The sequence below is a fragment of the Stegodyphus dumicola genome, chromosome X1 (genome assembly GCF_044657685.1).
Source record: "Stegodyphus dumicola isolate Sdum_Otavi_A_Nest chromosome X1, ASM4465768v1".
NCBI classification, from domain to species: domain Eukaryota; kingdom Metazoa; phylum Arthropoda; class Arachnida; order Araneae; family Eresidae; genus Stegodyphus; species Stegodyphus dumicola.
The window spans coordinates 221,383,125-221,400,050 of record NC_140780.1 but is presented as its reverse complement, the minus strand read 5'-3'; the positions used below and the strand labels follow the sequence as shown (position 1 = coordinate 221,400,050).

Here is a 16,926-nt window from a genome sequence, read left to right as displayed (position 1 = left end):
CTTAAAAATAATGTGTGAAATTTCACTTTTTTTTTTTTTTTTTTTTGCATTAAGAGTTATTAAAATAATCCAGTTATTTTAGGAATACCTAAAATAATCCAGGGTTCAATCTATCAACTCGGGAAGGCAGAAAATTGTCATTATTGCCTTATCCAGTTGCGTTGTTGACTTTGAGTAATAGTAGAAAACTACTGGATGACTTTTCCTCCAGTTTGAACTTTCAGCTGGAATGATCGCAGGCCAAGTTAAAATCCAAAAACTGTTTATTAACACGTCAACCTTATGGTTATACAAATTGAAATTTTAACAGGAACAGAACTCAGCTAGCTTGCGGGTAAACAAGCACAAGTTGAACTGAATACAATGCGGAGTACAAAATTTACTAATTTAGCCTAAACCTTGGTTTCACTCTTGACTAAGTGCTCGAGAAGAAATCGCGGTCTAAAATTAAGTAATGGCGAGACTATTAGGCTGTCAAATTATAGTGTTCCTCCCTTTTGTCTAACTACCCGGTGTAGAGGAACCAAATGAGCAGCTAAGCGAATAATCGCTTCAGAAATAGAAGTGTTAATCACTTCTATTTCTGAGGGCGTACAGCCAAGCCTCCACTTGGGTTTAAACTTAAAAGTGTATAAGAAGTAAGAACTTAACTAAAGAGATTTAGCCGAAGCTAACACAGTTCTAACTAGTTGCCCCTAAATATCGAATTAGCTAGCGAAGCTATCAAGGACCCGTAAGGCCCATATCACACGGCGTTTGTTTCACTCGAACAACTGTTTCGGACAATATTTTTCACTGGTTTACTATTGAAAGAAAGACGTGCGACTTTTTCCTTCCTTTCCAAAAAATTGCAAGTTGTTCGTTTTCAACCAATCAGCTATCAGCTTTGAATGCTATTAACTTGTTTTTAATGGGGAACCAGTTTCCCCTGTGTTAACCCCAATGCGATCTATGGTGATTGGCTGTTGTGACAAAGCAGAAAAATTCTTCCAAACAGTTGTTCTTCCGAAACAAACCTCCGTGTGATAGCAGTCTTATATACGGCCGAGCGTAGTAAACAGCTTAGAGAGACGTGACCAAAATGCAAAAGCGCGCTAGTAAGAAACTCCGATTCTCTCTGTCGAAGTCAGTAGACTTCGACTTAAATACTACTCTTAACTCATTTGCATTAAACGCGATTCTAAAAGCGCATTCTCGTAGGAAATTTTAAGCTGAAATTAGGAGAGATAAGAAAGGAGCTTTAACGTAAAAAATAACTGCTGTAAACTTAGGATAAACCTTACAGAATGCATTCTGAAAAACTTAGCAACTAGGAACTTATTTATGCATTCAAATAATTTGCATTCTGATGAAAGTTACAGTAAAAGTAAAAATATCAAATAAACTGGATTGATTTAAAAAAAAAAAAAAAAAAACCTTACAATCTCTAGGCAAATCCAGAATTTCAGTTTCTTAGTTAACCGTGCTAGATAATTGGGAAAAACATCAAACGCCGTTCCGACAATCTAGGTGAATTATACTTTTACATTGTGCAGTATTTAAACTTTGTATATTAGATATTGACTAAAATGTCAAATATTCCTTTTTCAGAAAGTAATCCTGAAGATGCTGAAGTACGAAAACTTTGTCATAAAGTTTCAAATGAAAAAAATTCAAAAAATGCTCTACAGCAAAGGTATCTTATTTTAAATTATATCTAAGGAAATACTATTTTTTGTAATTATTTAAAGTTTGAGGCTAATTCTATTATAATTAATGTTAAATTTATGCCCGGGAAGACTGCTGGCTAATGCATAACAAAACAATGAACATTTTCTTAGATGGCTACCCATATTTTCTGACTATTTTGATCTTCTCTGGAAATGGTCTCTTTAGGAAAGTAACATTTAGGACCATGTTTGTTTATGTTCTCAGCAAGGCTAGCCTTAAGAATTTTGCCACCCTACGTTGTAGTATATTTCGTGGCTACCTTTGCTAATTAACTGTACGCCAATTGTGTAGTATAGACCAGTTTTGCTACTTCCAAAAATCTCTCTCTGCAATTGCATGTGTTACACCATTGGTTGAGCTGGCTCTAGTTATGAGACATACTGGTCATTTTGAGGGATTATCGCCGTGAGAAGGCTCACTGTGCAAGACCAAACTATAATTTTTAAAGGGGTATTTAAAGACGTATTCCCAGATGTATATTGAGCCAAACTGAACCAAACTGGGTCTGAATCTCTTTTTTGGCGAGGGGACGGGAGGCTTTGATTTCTAAAGAAATGAAAATAGCTGGAAATTTTCCATCATGAGAAAATTGAGGTGTGGAGATGAAGTTTTAGGATTAATTTAGAGGTGTTATCAGGTTCAATGTTCCGTCTTACTTTCTTTGGGAACATGCACAGACCTGACTCGGAACAGGGAGCTTACTAAAGCTATGTTCAATAAATGTGGGAAGTAGACAAGATACACAGGAAGGGTATACGAAACCCTTTATTTTTCACTCTTTACAATAATTTCCGTACTTCGGAATACAGAGACCAACTACTTGTGGTCTGAAAGTAAGAATATAAAAATATTTAACTAAACTCTAACTTAACTTTGGAATAATAAACAAGGGCCTACGTGGAAGATTGGCCTTATATTAACAGGAAGCCGTATGTAGTACAGAGAACTGTTAACACTACAATACGTTTAAAATTATCAAGAGGATTAAACCTCTGGCCTGGAAGGCAACCAGCAATCGAGTAAAACTTCTAAGGCAAGTGGCCTGCTTCGACTAACTCCTTCCTCTCTCTCGCTTGGCAAAAAGCCACAACTTAAGTACTTGGCGTTCGCCAGACAAATTTTGCATAAATAAGTTAACGCTTTTAATTCTGGCCGGAAGTAGAAAATAAGAAGTGATAGTAAAGATTTAAAATAAAATAAACGTTAGTAAAACTTAAGATCCTTACATACTTCCCGCCAGAGTTAATTAGTTTGAAACTGAGGTCTAAAACGACCTTGTTGAAAACTTTTAGCTCTAGAATCTAATGCGAGGCCAATCTTTTACAAACATTTCTCACTAGAAACTAGAAATTAAAAAAAAAAAAAAAAAATTGTTTTTACAACATCAGCTCCATGGACAACCAATTTTTTCATCTGTACTGCATCTAAACAGGAGCTTTTATTCAAATCTGGTTCCTTCCAGAGATCTGGAAGGAAAACTAGTTTAATGAAATGTTACACAATGAAATGGCAAGTAACATAAATATTTACATTTCTCTTAACATTCTTATTTCATTCATGACTTCATTTTAATTATCTCTCCCCGTGCTCTCTGACATGTGTTGTAATAGAACACCAAACACGAATGTGTTTATGTATACGTGTTCAACACTGCCTCCTACAATCAAAACACTAACGTGTTAAAATTCAACATAACAAGACCTCGTAACACACCCTATCTTCAACTCTAAACCCTGAGGTACTATTCTGAAAGTGGCTAACTCTGAAGTGTAGCGTCAGAGAGCCTAACTACATTCATTCAACCTTTAACACATATTAACCATAATTTGGTCTTTTTTCAGTCACACGAATAAGTTTTAAAATTTTTTTGCATTACTTTCACTTTTACCATATCATAGTATTTCTTAACATTTAAAATAAGAGTTTACATTGTATATAAGAACATATTAACATGCCGTTAATTTTACGCATTTTAAAACGTACATTAGTAGTACATTGTTAACTTCTATTCTTTTCCAAGCAAGTGCCAATTCTTCTACATTGAAATACTACATTTCAAACAGTCTTTCAGACTAAAACTTCTTTCTTGCCAGAATGTTTTAAATAAAATTTATACAATAACTTTTACAATATTTAAGTATTTACACATTCCTATTATACATCAACTTTAGTTTTACGCGCGAGTAATTGAAAAACATAATACCAAAATCGGTAACAACTCATTTCTCGCCTTTTTGGCGATAAAGGGTAGACCTCACATGAGGTAAAACTTCTTGAAATCTGCCACTTGCAGTAAGAATGAAAGATTAACTTAAGTTTGCATAGTAACATAAAATTTTACTTATATTTGTGATATTCAGACATTCTTTTCTGAGCCCAATCCTGGGAGGTAGCGCAGATTCTAATTTGATTTATCCTCCTTCTTGTGCGGGCTCGCCCTTCAGTGCCTTCCTCTAGAAGCTTTCTCTTTCCTCCAGTTCGGTCACCCTTGAATACCTTCTTTTTCGCCTCTGCCTGTGGTCTTGGCCGTTTGATGGCAGCTGGTCTTGGCGCAACCGGGACACTTCTTTCGCGTTCCTGCTTGGACCTCGTTGCTGGCCGTTCAAATTTTCCTTGTACCTTTTCCTCCGCCGCTGGTGGCCCTTCCGCAGTTCGGCGACATTTGCTGCGGAGAGTCCTGTCCGATGAGTAGATCTTCCGTTTGGGAGCCGGGTTATAGTTGTCGTTATTTCTCCTGGCTTTCTTTGCATTCGTCGTACTTCTCCCTTCTTCATTCTGGGGGTGTTCGTGAGCTCTCTTTTCTGGACGGTGGAACGGCTTCTTTTTCTTGTTACCTTCAATTTTCCAGCGGGGAAACTTTCTTTTCAATTGCTCCTGCCTCCTAATGGCTTGCCCTTGTACTTGTCGTTGTTCCACCTCTGGAGCTTGTGCCTGCCGTGCCGAATCCTGCAAAAGATCTTTGAATATTTGCATTTTATTACGATCATAGTAGGGTTTTATTTGATCAATGTTTGCGGAGCATGTTTCACCATTCTTGGCTTTTAACACCACTACAGCGTGAGTTATTTTTTCTATGACATATGGTCCTTCAAATCGTGGAAAAAATTTGGCGGTTTTATCTTCTGGTGCTGAAGAAAGTGAATGCTTAATTTTTAACACTTCATCCCCTACTTTATAAGTTACTCCCCGTCGTTTCAAATCATAATAAGGTTTTTGTTTTCTCTGTGCTACTTCAGTATTCTTTTTTGCTTCTTTAATTAATTTTTCTATATCACCCATTTTAAATTCTGGGGCTCTTTCTTGCACATAAAATAATTTATCTAACGGCGTTATAATCTTTCTGCCTAAAAATAACTCAGCAGGAGTTTTGCCCGTTGTATCATGTTTTGCGGTTCTAAGGGCGAAAGCAAATTCATTGACATAGTTATCCCAGCTTTTATGAAAATTTTTAACATAACTACGGATAATTTTCACTATATTTCTATTGACCCGTTCCGCTATATTTGATTGCGGCCGATACGGGACCATTTTTAAATGACGTATGCCCAATTTTTGGCACATGTCTTCAAATACATTACTTACAAATTGAGGACCATTATCCGATATAACTTTTAGGGGCGCCCCGTATTTTAAAATATATTTATTTAAAATAGAATCAGTAACTAATTTCGCGGAGGCTCGTTTTAAGGGAACAATTTCGGTCCACTTACTAAAATGATCAACCATAACAAGGAGATAGCAACTTTTATTTAACTAACTTTTTGGGAAAGGGCCCAATAAATCGATGCCAATTATTTCATTTGGAAATTCGGATTTAATACTATTTAGAAACCCGGCCGGGCGGAAATTAATATAATTAACTGCTTGACATGTTGGGCAGGACTGGACATACGCCCTTGTTAACTTTTGCAGTTCAGGAAAATAGACTGCCTCGCGTACGCGTTGTATAGTTTTTCGAATACCAGCATGAGAAGCTAAAGTGCTGTCATGCAACTCCTGCAGGATATTTAATCTAAGACTAGCTGGGATAACAGGTCGAAATTCGTTGTTGGAATTCGTAGTTTTTGTATAAAATAATAGACCATCTATTAGTTCGTAATGGGCCGCCCTATTTCTTATCGCCACAATATCTTGGTGGCTAAAATTTTCAGGATCCTTTAAATACTCATAAATGCTTCCAAACTCAGGATCCTTACACAGTTCGGTTATTACAGTTTCTCGGGAATTTATTGTACATGCTGTGAGCATTGCCACCTTTACAGTATTACCTTCTTCATCTATTTTAATTCTGGATAGGGCATCTGCTACGATATTTTCCTTTCCGGGGGTATGCTTGATTACCAGATTATATTCTTGTAGCTTGAGTGCCCATCTTATTAACCTTGGGGATAAGTTTTTCCCTGAGTACAATCTAGTTACCGCCTCATGATCAGAGTACACGGTTATTGGCGCCTTTCCAAAATAGACTCAGAACTTTTGCACTGCTAACAGAACTGCAAGTGCCTCTCTCTCGGTCGCGGAATAGTTTCTTTGTGTTTGATTTAAAGTTCGGCTAAAAAATGCCACGGGCTGCTGATTTTGCGAAAGTACCGCTCCTACCGCTTAATCCGAAGCATCCGCTGAAATTTCTAAATTCTCATCCTTTTCAGGAAATTTCAACACAGGGGCTTGCGTTAATGCTTGTTTTAATTTTTCGAAAGCACTATTGGCTTCGGCCGTCCACGAGAATCTTGCCTTTTTCCTTTTTAATTTTAACAATGGTTCAGCAATAGCTGCAAAATCTTTTATAAAGGACCTATAATATGAACAAAGTCCTAGAAAAGAAGAGAGCTTCTTCGTCGTGTTTGGAGTCGGATACTTTTGTACAGCGATTATTTTTGATTCGTCTGTCTCGATTCCTTTCTGAGATATTTTGTAACCTAAATATTTTAATTCAGGGGCTGCAAATTTGCACTTTTCGACATTAACTTTTAGACCGGCCTCATTTAATAAAGAAAACACCTGTCTTAAATCCTGTACATGTTGGTCGAGATTATCACTAGTAATAATGATATCGTCTAAATAGATAAATGTGGACTTTCCAAGAACAGGCCTTAACACAATGTCCATACATTGCTGAAATGTTGCCGGTGCCCCTGAAAGGCCAAACGGCATACGCAGGAATGCATAAGTGCCAGACTTGGTTATAAAAGCAGTCTTAGGCACGTCCTCAGGCCTAACCCCTATTTGAAAATAACCAGTCGTTAAGTCTAAAGTCGTCATATATTTGGTCGACGTTATGTTCCTTAGAATTTCTTCAATAATAGGTAACGGATATACCAGATATTTAGTTATGGAGTTTAATTTACGGTAGTCAATCGCAAATCGCCACCTTTTTGGATGTGTCAATGGATAGTCATTATTTTTCTTACATAAAACCACCGGGCTAGCATAACTACTTGAGATGGGCGTTATGATCTTTTTATGTAGCATATCGCTGATGTGCCATTCTATAATTTTTTCCTTATTCTTATGATACCGGTATGCTTTGTGGCGAACTGGCATTGAATCTCCGATGTCAATACTATGGTTAGTAACTTGAGTAAATCCTGGAATATCACTAAATAACGAAGCAAATTCACTTACCACTTGTCGGATTCTTCGTTGTTCTTCATTAGGCAGGTGGTCAAGGTTTAACATCGGTGGTTCAGCCTTTTCTTCTCGAACTGGTTTCATCGTCAGCTTAAGGGACGCTTCATTAAAATCCAGCGTTGCTTGTGCCTCTGAAAGAAAATCTATTCCTAAGATAATATGTGCTTGCAGATTCTTTACTATGAAAAACATAACCTTTACTTGTTCGTCCTTGATACGGACGTATAGCGGTAATTTACCTATGCACTTACATCTTTCTCCTTGTGCAGCTAACACTGTCGTATTATCCGAATTATATATGCGATATTTACGAAAATACTTCCTAAAAAAATCTTCTGCCACACAGTAACACTGCGCGCCTGTATCCCAGGAGTGCGGTGGCTGGGATATTATTCACCAACACTTCAATCTTCGGAAGAGTCAAATTTTTCACCATTACTGTATTTAACTTGAAGGAAGAGGGGTTTTCTTGGCCTTCGAATTTCCGCACCCTCCCGTCAGCAGAAATCCGTTTTAGTTTAAATCATTTTTCATTTCCATGCTTTCCTTCTTTTTCCACCGGCCTTGAGACTTTTTTCCTGTATTGCTATTGAACTGTCGACGTTCGCCATCTGTTTTTGAATGCTCGGGTTTCCTTGCCCACTGATTCGCTTTGCTTCCGTAGCCGTGGGCTTGACTTTGCTGTGGTCTTGGCGCACCAAATTGGTTTCGTTGTTGATATTGGCGTCTTCTTTCAATGTCTGCCGTTCTTCTACTTTCAAACTGGATTGCTAGCTCAAATAACTTTTCCAGTGTAGTCGGATTCCTTAATTCAATAAAGTCTTGCACTTGGGGAAGTAACCTCGGCAAAATCACTTGAATTATCTCAGGATCCGGACGGTTTCCATACAAGAGTTTGAAGACGTGAATTTTTCTTAAAATAAAGCTTGAGAGATTTTCGATTCTTTGCTGATATATGCTGAAAAGTTCCGTTTCTAATTTCGCACGATCCCTTACGACAGGGAAGGCTTTTACTAGGGCAGTCTTGAAATTTTCGTAAGTATAGGTGGGACTTCCTGCTTGACCCAAGAGACTTCTGCCTATACATTTGAAACAGTTAAGCGCTTGGCCCCTCAAAGCGCTGGTAGCTAAGGTAACTTTTTGAAACTCGTGCACGGGGTAGAGCATGAAGTGGTCATCCAATTTTTCCAAAAAACTGATTACCGGTGAGTTTCCATTAAATGTTGCTTCTGGTTTCATTGAAGCGCGCATGGTCTGGACGATGTAACCAAATCCTTCCAGGGGGGCAGCTGGCATTTCTGGATTCTGAGCCGCTTCTGCAGGCAGCACGGGTTCTTCTTGAAACTCGGCCATGGTTATTCTTCTTCGTTGGGCGCCACTATCAGGTTCAATGTTCCGTCTTACTTTCTTTGGGAACATGCACAGACCTGACTCGGAACAGGGAGCTTACTAAAGCTATGTTCAATAAATGTGGGAAGTAGACAAGATACACAGGAAGGGTATACGAAACCCTTTATTTTTCACTCTTTACAATAATTTCCGTACTTCGGAATACAGAGACCAACTACTTGTGGTCTGAAAGTAAGAATATAAAAATATTTAACTAAACTCTAACTTAACTTTGGAATAATAAACAAGGGCCTACGTGGAAGATTGGCCTTATATTAACAGGAAGCCGTATGTAGTACAGAGAACTGTTAACACTACAATACGTTTAAAATTATCAAGAGGATTAAACCTCTGGCCTGGAAGGCAACCAGCAATCGAGTAAAACTTCTAAGGCAAGTGGCCTGCTTCGACTAACTCCTTCCTCTCTCTCACTTGGCAAAAAGCCACAACTTAAGTACTTGGCGTTCGCCAGACAAATTTTGCATAAATAAGTTAACGCTTTTAATTCTGGCCGGAAGTAGAAAATAAGAAGTGATAGTAAAGATTTAAAATAAAATAAACGTTGGTAAAACTTAAGATCCTTACAGTGTTAACCAAAAGAAAGTTTACATTTCTGAGTAATGTGTATTTAGCATGACTTAGAGTTGAAACTTGATAATTTTTCGTTGTAAGTGTTCCAAATTCTATATTCAGTGAAAGTGCTTTCTATGGCAGGATGAGTTTACACTAATTTTCCTAACGTACTGTTATTCAGTCTTTAAAAGTTTCAAAATTATCATGTCTTTGCTGTGCCATACTTTTTAAATGTGTCCCTAACCTGTGCCGCCATGTGAGTACGAGATGCCATTGTGCAAGGTTATATTCCAGTGCTCCCACAAAATATGACAATCAGAAAATTAAAATGTAATTAATTTCAGGGGAAATTCCATTTTGCGTAATAAAAACAAGTTATACCAGTCTATACAAAAAATAAATCATGTGACAAATTTTCTAAACTATAGAAAAAAATGCAAAACATTTTGTACTAGATTTTATGGTATGCCATTCGTTATACTCCATTCTTCTAGTTTTAGCTGCTACAAAATTTTTAATTAGATCTTTTAGATCTGAATTACCCATAATATCATTTTTGTTCAAAAGGTGTTCTTTTGACATTGTTGATCTCAAATAATTTTTCATTAATTTTAGTTATGTAAAACTCTTTTCCCCGATAGCTATTTATTCATAGCTAAAGTTAAAATAAAGTTTTCATGGGGTACCAAACGTGTCAAAATGTTATTACAAAATGCCCAGCTGTGGTAAGATAACTTTCCCTGTAGAGTGGGTTTAGGGTTGCCAGATTTGGCAACAAAATTCGCGATATGCCATTGACATAGCGAGAACATTCTAGAAAGAATTCTTACCAGTTTATCCGATAATGTTCTTGAACGCAGGTCAAAAGCTATAAATACCCTGCCTATATGCAGGGTAGCAGTTTATCATGAAGAGTATGCAGTGGCAGCACCAAACAGGCGATACAAATTCAAAAACTCTATAGAAAGCTGCCAGTTGGCGAAACAGTAAACAAAGAAAGTAAACCTGTATGGCAACCCTACGGGCTGACAGGGAGAGATGAGTTTTCTTCGGCATTCTAGTCTGGTAACACTTCAGTCTTGTGCCTTCACCGTGATATGTAAACTTTGGCACCCGTGTCTGTGTTGGTACCATGCTCTTTTTTAAGCCATTATAATGTATCTATGTTACTTTTCCTTATTAAATTTCATTATTAATTGTATATGCCTATCTCAATTACGATGGCTGTTTTTCTAGGTAATGTTATCAATACTTTTGTAAGCACATGTTACTCATGTATACCTCAAGTATCTTGAGGAGTATGTTAAGTTCAGTAATAGTGTTCTGAGTTTAGATATTAGCTCGAGAGCGATCAACCGAGTTGGAAGCTGTACTTCCGTGTTTTGTCGTGAAGCTGTCTTCACCATTATAGCCTGATGGCGGCTGTGTTGCTGATTGTTTCAGAATGTTATCATAGTTTTTCAACTACTTTAACAGGTCTTTGGAACTGTCCTGTGTAATACTGACAAATAAATCGTGTTTTAATTCTTTGTCAAGTGTTCTCATCTGTAGGACGCAACAACTGGTGTCAGAAGTGGAATTTGAGAGTGAATGCCAGTGACCTCCCCCTTCAGGAGAAAGCCATGCTAGATGAAATGTAGGCTGTGATGGACTTGTTAACCAAGATGAAAGCTGGACAAGTAGAGACGATTGCCTTGTATCTTTAAAACTGTCTTGATTTCTTTCCTGATAATATGGGAGCAGTTAGTGACTAATACGGGCAACAATTTTTCCAAGAACTCTTTATCACAGAGCTGTATTGCCTTGCATTGTGGAATGCAGCGATGTTTTCTGTTGTTGGTTCATCAAGGCAACTTCATCTGGTATACGTAAAATGAAAAAAAAAAAAAGTACTAACGTAGGACATTAATAAACTTGTAAAATGTAAATTATGTATAATGTGCGCAAATATATTGTTATAAAATATGAAAATATTTCATTATGGTAAAGTGTTAAAACAAGTGCTGTGTTTGCATAAAGTAAAAATAATAATAATAATAAAAAAAAAACCTAAATATTAGCTTCCTTATTCTTGCGTACTGTATTCCTCATCTAACTGTTATTCTTAGTTTGAAGTAGAAAAAAAAAAAAAAATATTAGAAGGTTGCTTTTTCATAATCAGTTTAACAGAAGATTGTAATGACACAGGAGAGAAATAGATTAATTTAAATGTAGGAAGGTAAAATCATTTATAAATGATAGAAGATTAGGAAAATCTGAATAAAATCTACTGGGGAAAAATTTTGGAGCTTGTTATGCACCTTTTAATTAAAAAAAAAAGAGAGAGAGAGAGAAAAGAATAAAATAACAGCATAAAGCATTGATTTAAAAAGAAAAGAATATTAATTGAAAAGTTAAATACTTTTTATTTTATGTATGTTTCTTCAAAAGTAATAATTTTCATTTTAAAGCTGATTAGTCAGAATAAAATACTGTATATTTAAAAATATGGTATTGTGTAATTAATAATTAATTTCTTTTAATTTTTATTGGAGGAGATCAGCGCAATATTCATAAACTTGCCGACAGAGATTCAAATTTTAGGTTGTTTTCTTTTCTGTCAATATAATTCGCAATTCCATACTTACGAATTCCATTCTGGATATGAACTGTAAGGGTTTATACAGAATTCTTTGCCAGTGTGGTTAACCCTTTGATGGTTATCAACGAGTTCAGCTCACAATCGAATCGTGCTTCATAATGTGCGCAAACGAGTTCCGCTCGGGAGCAAGATTTTGACCGAAATGGTTAGTAACGAGCACTACTCGCATAGTGAAATTTTTCCCCAATGCACGCTGACAAGCTGACTTCGTTCGCCATTATTATTCTGCACTGATTGTGTTTCAAACGAATGCTACTCGCGAAATTTAGTTAGTTTTACTGTCTACAGATGGCAGTACGAGTTCCATGAATTTCTTTGCATAATGAAGGTGGAATTTTTTTTTGACCTTGTTCATTTTATACGTATTTTGGCGCTGTTTTTAGGGTGTTTGTACAGTAAATTGGCTCAAAAGCGAAAGTTAGATAGGTATGATGATGATTATGATTGTGATACAGAAAGCTTATCAAGTTTTGAATCTGATGAAGACTTTGTTCACAGTATTTCAAGCTCAGAAGACGGTTCAAGCGATGTGGAAGATTTTTCGAGTGTTCGACAGTGGTGTATAATTGATTCAAGTTCTCACGCTCCTAGCCGATTTAGTTTTACTGGTGATGTAGGCATGAAAGCTTGCGTGACAAATATTTCTGAAATTCTCTATTAGAAAGAACCTACTAGACGATGTGTGGTATGTTGCAGCAAAAATGATGCTAATGGAAAAAGAATTCGCCGTGAAACACGTACGTATTGCAAAGACTGTAATGCCCCATTATGTGCAATTCCATGTTTTAAAGTATATCACACACAAAAAGATTTTTAGGTAATTACTGTATTTATACTGTGCTTCATAAAGTTTTACATTAGTTGTATTTATTTAGTCCTTTCAATTTAATATTTGTCTTATATTTATAATTAACTATTATTATTTGTATAATTGGTTATAATCATTTATAATTTACTGTTTAATAATTATTTTAAAGTACGTAAAAACTGTTATTTATGTACTACAAATACTTTAAGAAATTTTTAAAACGCGCGAGGCGAGCTATCTACGGCATCGCCAGAGAAAGGTGACATTTTCGGAAGAACGGCGGGGGAAAACAGCTGCCACTTTCGACTACTGTTTACTTCTAATGCTGTGCGAATTAAGTAAACGGAAACTGCTCATTTCCATAACCGTCAAAGGGTTAATTGGTTAATTTCCATTTGTCAAGCTCAGAGAGCCTTGAAATTTCGCGATAAGGAACATGAGGCATATGTTAGGAAGAAAGAAACACTTAAATCCCAAGTTGCTCAACACTGTTGGTCAGAAAAATCACATTTGCCATTTTTTTTTCCAATTGAAATTATTCAAAAAACATCTTTTGTTGGTGGATTAGATTTTCTAGAGGCATTTCACATTCATGAAAATCATTCACTTCTAGTTAACCAGCCAAATTCCATTCCGTCTTTAGCCTCAGCTTTAAAAGAAATTATTTCTTAGTTATGTTCATTTTTATCAATAGATAGCGCTATTAGCTTGAATTCCTTCCTCTCATTCTTATCGCCGAGCACTGGTTTTTCTTTTGTCGTTTGCACTTCTGCAGCTGAAGAAGAAGCTAAGTAATTGTTATTCCGCATGTTATTTTAACTCAGATTTGCTTATTGTTTGATAAAAGTTAATATATAGACATTTTAAAGGAAACTGTCGATAAAATAATGTTTAATTAGATAGTTGTTTTACTATTGTAAATATTATCGTAGGTGTAATTTTCTCTGTTATAATGTTCTTAGAATGTAGGTACCTGTCTTGAACTCTCTTTGGAGTTCTAAATTTAATATATTTGTATAAATTATCAATGTATATTTTAAAAAGTATTTTATTACTTTTAGGTCTGACAAAACATTTGCTGGTGGAAAGCAATCATTCAGACTGAACTCTTTGATAAATACAGAAGATACTAAACTTTGCAGTGCCACTGAAATAAAATCTGCTATTTTTAAAGCATGGTGTAAATTGAAAAAGGATGCCAGTAACTCAAAAAATGTAGGAAATTGTTTGAATGCATCAGATGTAAGTCTCTCTCGTGTCTTTATTTGATGAGCATGTAAAATGTATATCTGTTAGCCAAAGCCGTCTTCCCATCTAGGCTTTGAGAACTCGCTGCTTTGAGAATAAGCAAGTCTGAATGGAGTTGACTACAAATCTTCCCTCGTAAAATTCTAAGCAATCAATGCCCCCCCCAAAAAAATGCTAACCTCATTAATTTATTTCATACCATTTCAAGAAAAGAAAATATCATCAAAGTAGCTCGGTTTTGTTGTAATGATGTAGCAATCTCGTTGCACATGCTGTAATAAAGACATTGTATTGTGTCTTCTTTAAGACTCCCAGATACAGAGGCCATAAAGACATCACTTTCAAGACTTTTTGCATACGCAGTTTTTGAAGAACGTCGCTTTTACGGTTTTATAGATCGCATTGCCATAGCAAAAATGTAAGATTTTGGGTTGCAAAAATGTCGTATTATGACCGACTTAGTGTACAGTGTTCTACCTTTTTTGCAACACTTACAAAAAAAGTCATTGTGATGCCTTTCACAAATATTTTCAGGTTTATGAGAGCATTGCACATCATTAAAAATTTAGACTTAATTTTTGAATACCGCTTTTCTCACAATCTTTTCTGTGCTCTCTCCTAAAACCTGAAAGTCATCTAATTGCTTACACTATAGAAATGTAAGCAAAATTGCATAGGTTTTCATAATGTTTAAATGCATAAAAGTAATTAAACGTAATGTACTAAAAGCTTGAATGTTATTAAGGTATAATAAGTTTTCAGTGTTTAGTATGTAAAACAATTATACCATTTTTAATAATTCTTTTTTGCTTGATTTAAGATTATTTTAAATAAAAAATTGATTAAATGTAGAAAATAAGTTTTCAAGTAATACGATTTATAAGTTTACTTGAACAACTAATTAAGCAGTATTGTAAAGGAAAATAAAAAGGTCAAATAGAGAGTGTTTGTCCTTGATTTAAGTAAAAGCATTCTACAGTTCAGTCAGATTGTACCAAAATATATTTTTAGGTTTAATTAAACTTATAGTTGAAGTGTGGTTGCTATTAAAGCTGATATTGGTTAATCTGACTTCTGAATATAAATGAAACAGCATTTGATGTAAAAATATATTTTATTATACACACAGGAATGAGACTCGTACCGAAAGCATTGCGTAGTGTCTTTCTGCTCCAACGGCACCCGCCAAAAAACGGTTATGGGGCGAGACAGAAAATGTGACGTAAACAGAACAGGTGTTGTGCACCTCTTGTTGTTTGGTTGATGCGGCGCCTTTCGCAAGTGTGATGAATTGCTACAAAGTATTCCCCCCAGTGATGAAGACACGATTACAAATTATAATAAATATTTACAATATATACAAAAAATGATATAATAGTGAAATATAGAATATGAAATACAATATAAAAAAATATCCTATTCATGGTTATAGATGAAGTCGGAACGTATGTGTAATACAAAACGTTATAAATATCACAAGTTTGTACTCAAGGAATGTAGTCTGTTACTAAATGCTTTGGAAATCGGACCTTACACCCACTTTTAGTGGTAAATGTTTGATTAAAGCATCGTGGAGATGGAGTTGAAACTTGAAGAGGTAAAGATGAGTTATGAGTAATGGTCATCTGGCAGGTGGTAAGCATGTTTTACGCGATCAATTGAAACTGTAATACGTTTTCCGTTTACATCAGTAATAAAATTCTTATCATTTCTGTCAATGAATAAATGGGGTCCAGTATAAGGTGGTGTCAGTGGAGGATTAACTTTATCAGATCTTAAAAACATATAAGAGCAAGTTTTTAATGAGGGGTTAATGAAAATTTTAGGACTACTAAGTAGGGCAGTAAAAATAGGATTTAAAGATTTTATTGTCTGAAGTAAACTGTTTACTTATGTGGAATTTAAGGTCTGGTTTATGACATCGCTGGTTACTAGATCGGAAGGTGATCTTAATGTTGTGCCATAAACAAGTCGAGCAGAAGTTGCTTTGACATTGCCCTTAATGGCTAAGCATATGCCTAAGAGGACAACTGGAAGAGTTTCAGTCCATTGTGCTGTGTTATGTGCTTTAATGTCTGTTTTAAGATGCCGATGGAAGCATTGGATAATTCCGTTTGACTGGGGGTGGTATGCATAGGTTCGAATCCTTGCCCCCAAGTGTGTGAGTAAGTTCTCTAAAAGGATTAGATTCAAAATTTTTACCCTGGTCAGATGTAATTGTAACTGGGCATCCAAATCTTGATATCCAGCCATGTACTAAAGCATGAGCTGCTGTTTTTGCACTCATGTCGGTTGTTGAAATAACTTCCATCATGTAAACTGGTCTATGATAGTCATGCAAAATTTTTTTCCATCAGATGGAGGTAGAGGGCCTATAAAATCTATATGTATGTGTGCAAAACGAGCATTGGATTCAGCAAATGTGCCGATAGGAGATTTGGTATGTTTAGCAATTTTAGCTCATTGACATTGACCACAGCTGCACACAAAATAATTTTATTTCTTTTCTCATGGTTGGCCATATAAAACATTTAGCTATTAAATCGCTGGAGGCTGAGATACCTGGATGAGAGAAAAATATAATATTTGGAAAACTGTTAATTTCATACACTGAGGAACAAAAGGTCGGGGATGTTTTTGTGAGATGTCACAATAGAGTTGAATATCCTCGAGAGGAAAATAATGTTTTAAAGAGTATGTATTTGGTGCTAAAAGCTGTTGAAGTTAATTTTAAAGAGTACATATTTGGTGCTAAAAGCTGTTGAAGTTCTTCATTGTTTGATTGTTGCAGCTGCGAATTTTTGAAAATCGTTTACAGTAGTAGATGAAATATCATCAATCTCAATTCGGGAGAGTGCATCGGCGACAGTGTTAACCGAGCCTTAAGTATATTCAATATGAGTGGTAAACTGGGAGGTAAACTCCA

At 35.8% G+C, this 16,926-nt stretch overlaps 1 protein-coding gene across 4 annotated transcripts in view; it reads left to right on the top strand.

Annotated features, from left to right (window-relative positions):
- Positions 1 to 16,926, top strand: part of LOC118193639 (uncharacterized) — a 146,838-nt gene that overhangs the window by 34,099 nt on the left and 95,813 nt on the right. For all 4 annotated transcript variants that reach the window (XR_015038767.1, XM_085808558.1, XM_085808557.1 and 1 more), the window contains exons 3-4: positions 1,591 to 1,675; positions 13,814 to 13,994. Coding sequence is in view for 3 of the 4 variants with exons in the window: in XM_085808558.1 (XP_085664684.1) it covers positions 1,591 to 1,675; positions 13,814 to 13,994 (266 nt within the window). In the remaining variant the exon portion in view is untranslated. The remainder of the gene's footprint in view (positions 1 to 1,590; positions 1,676 to 13,813; positions 13,995 to 16,926) is intronic.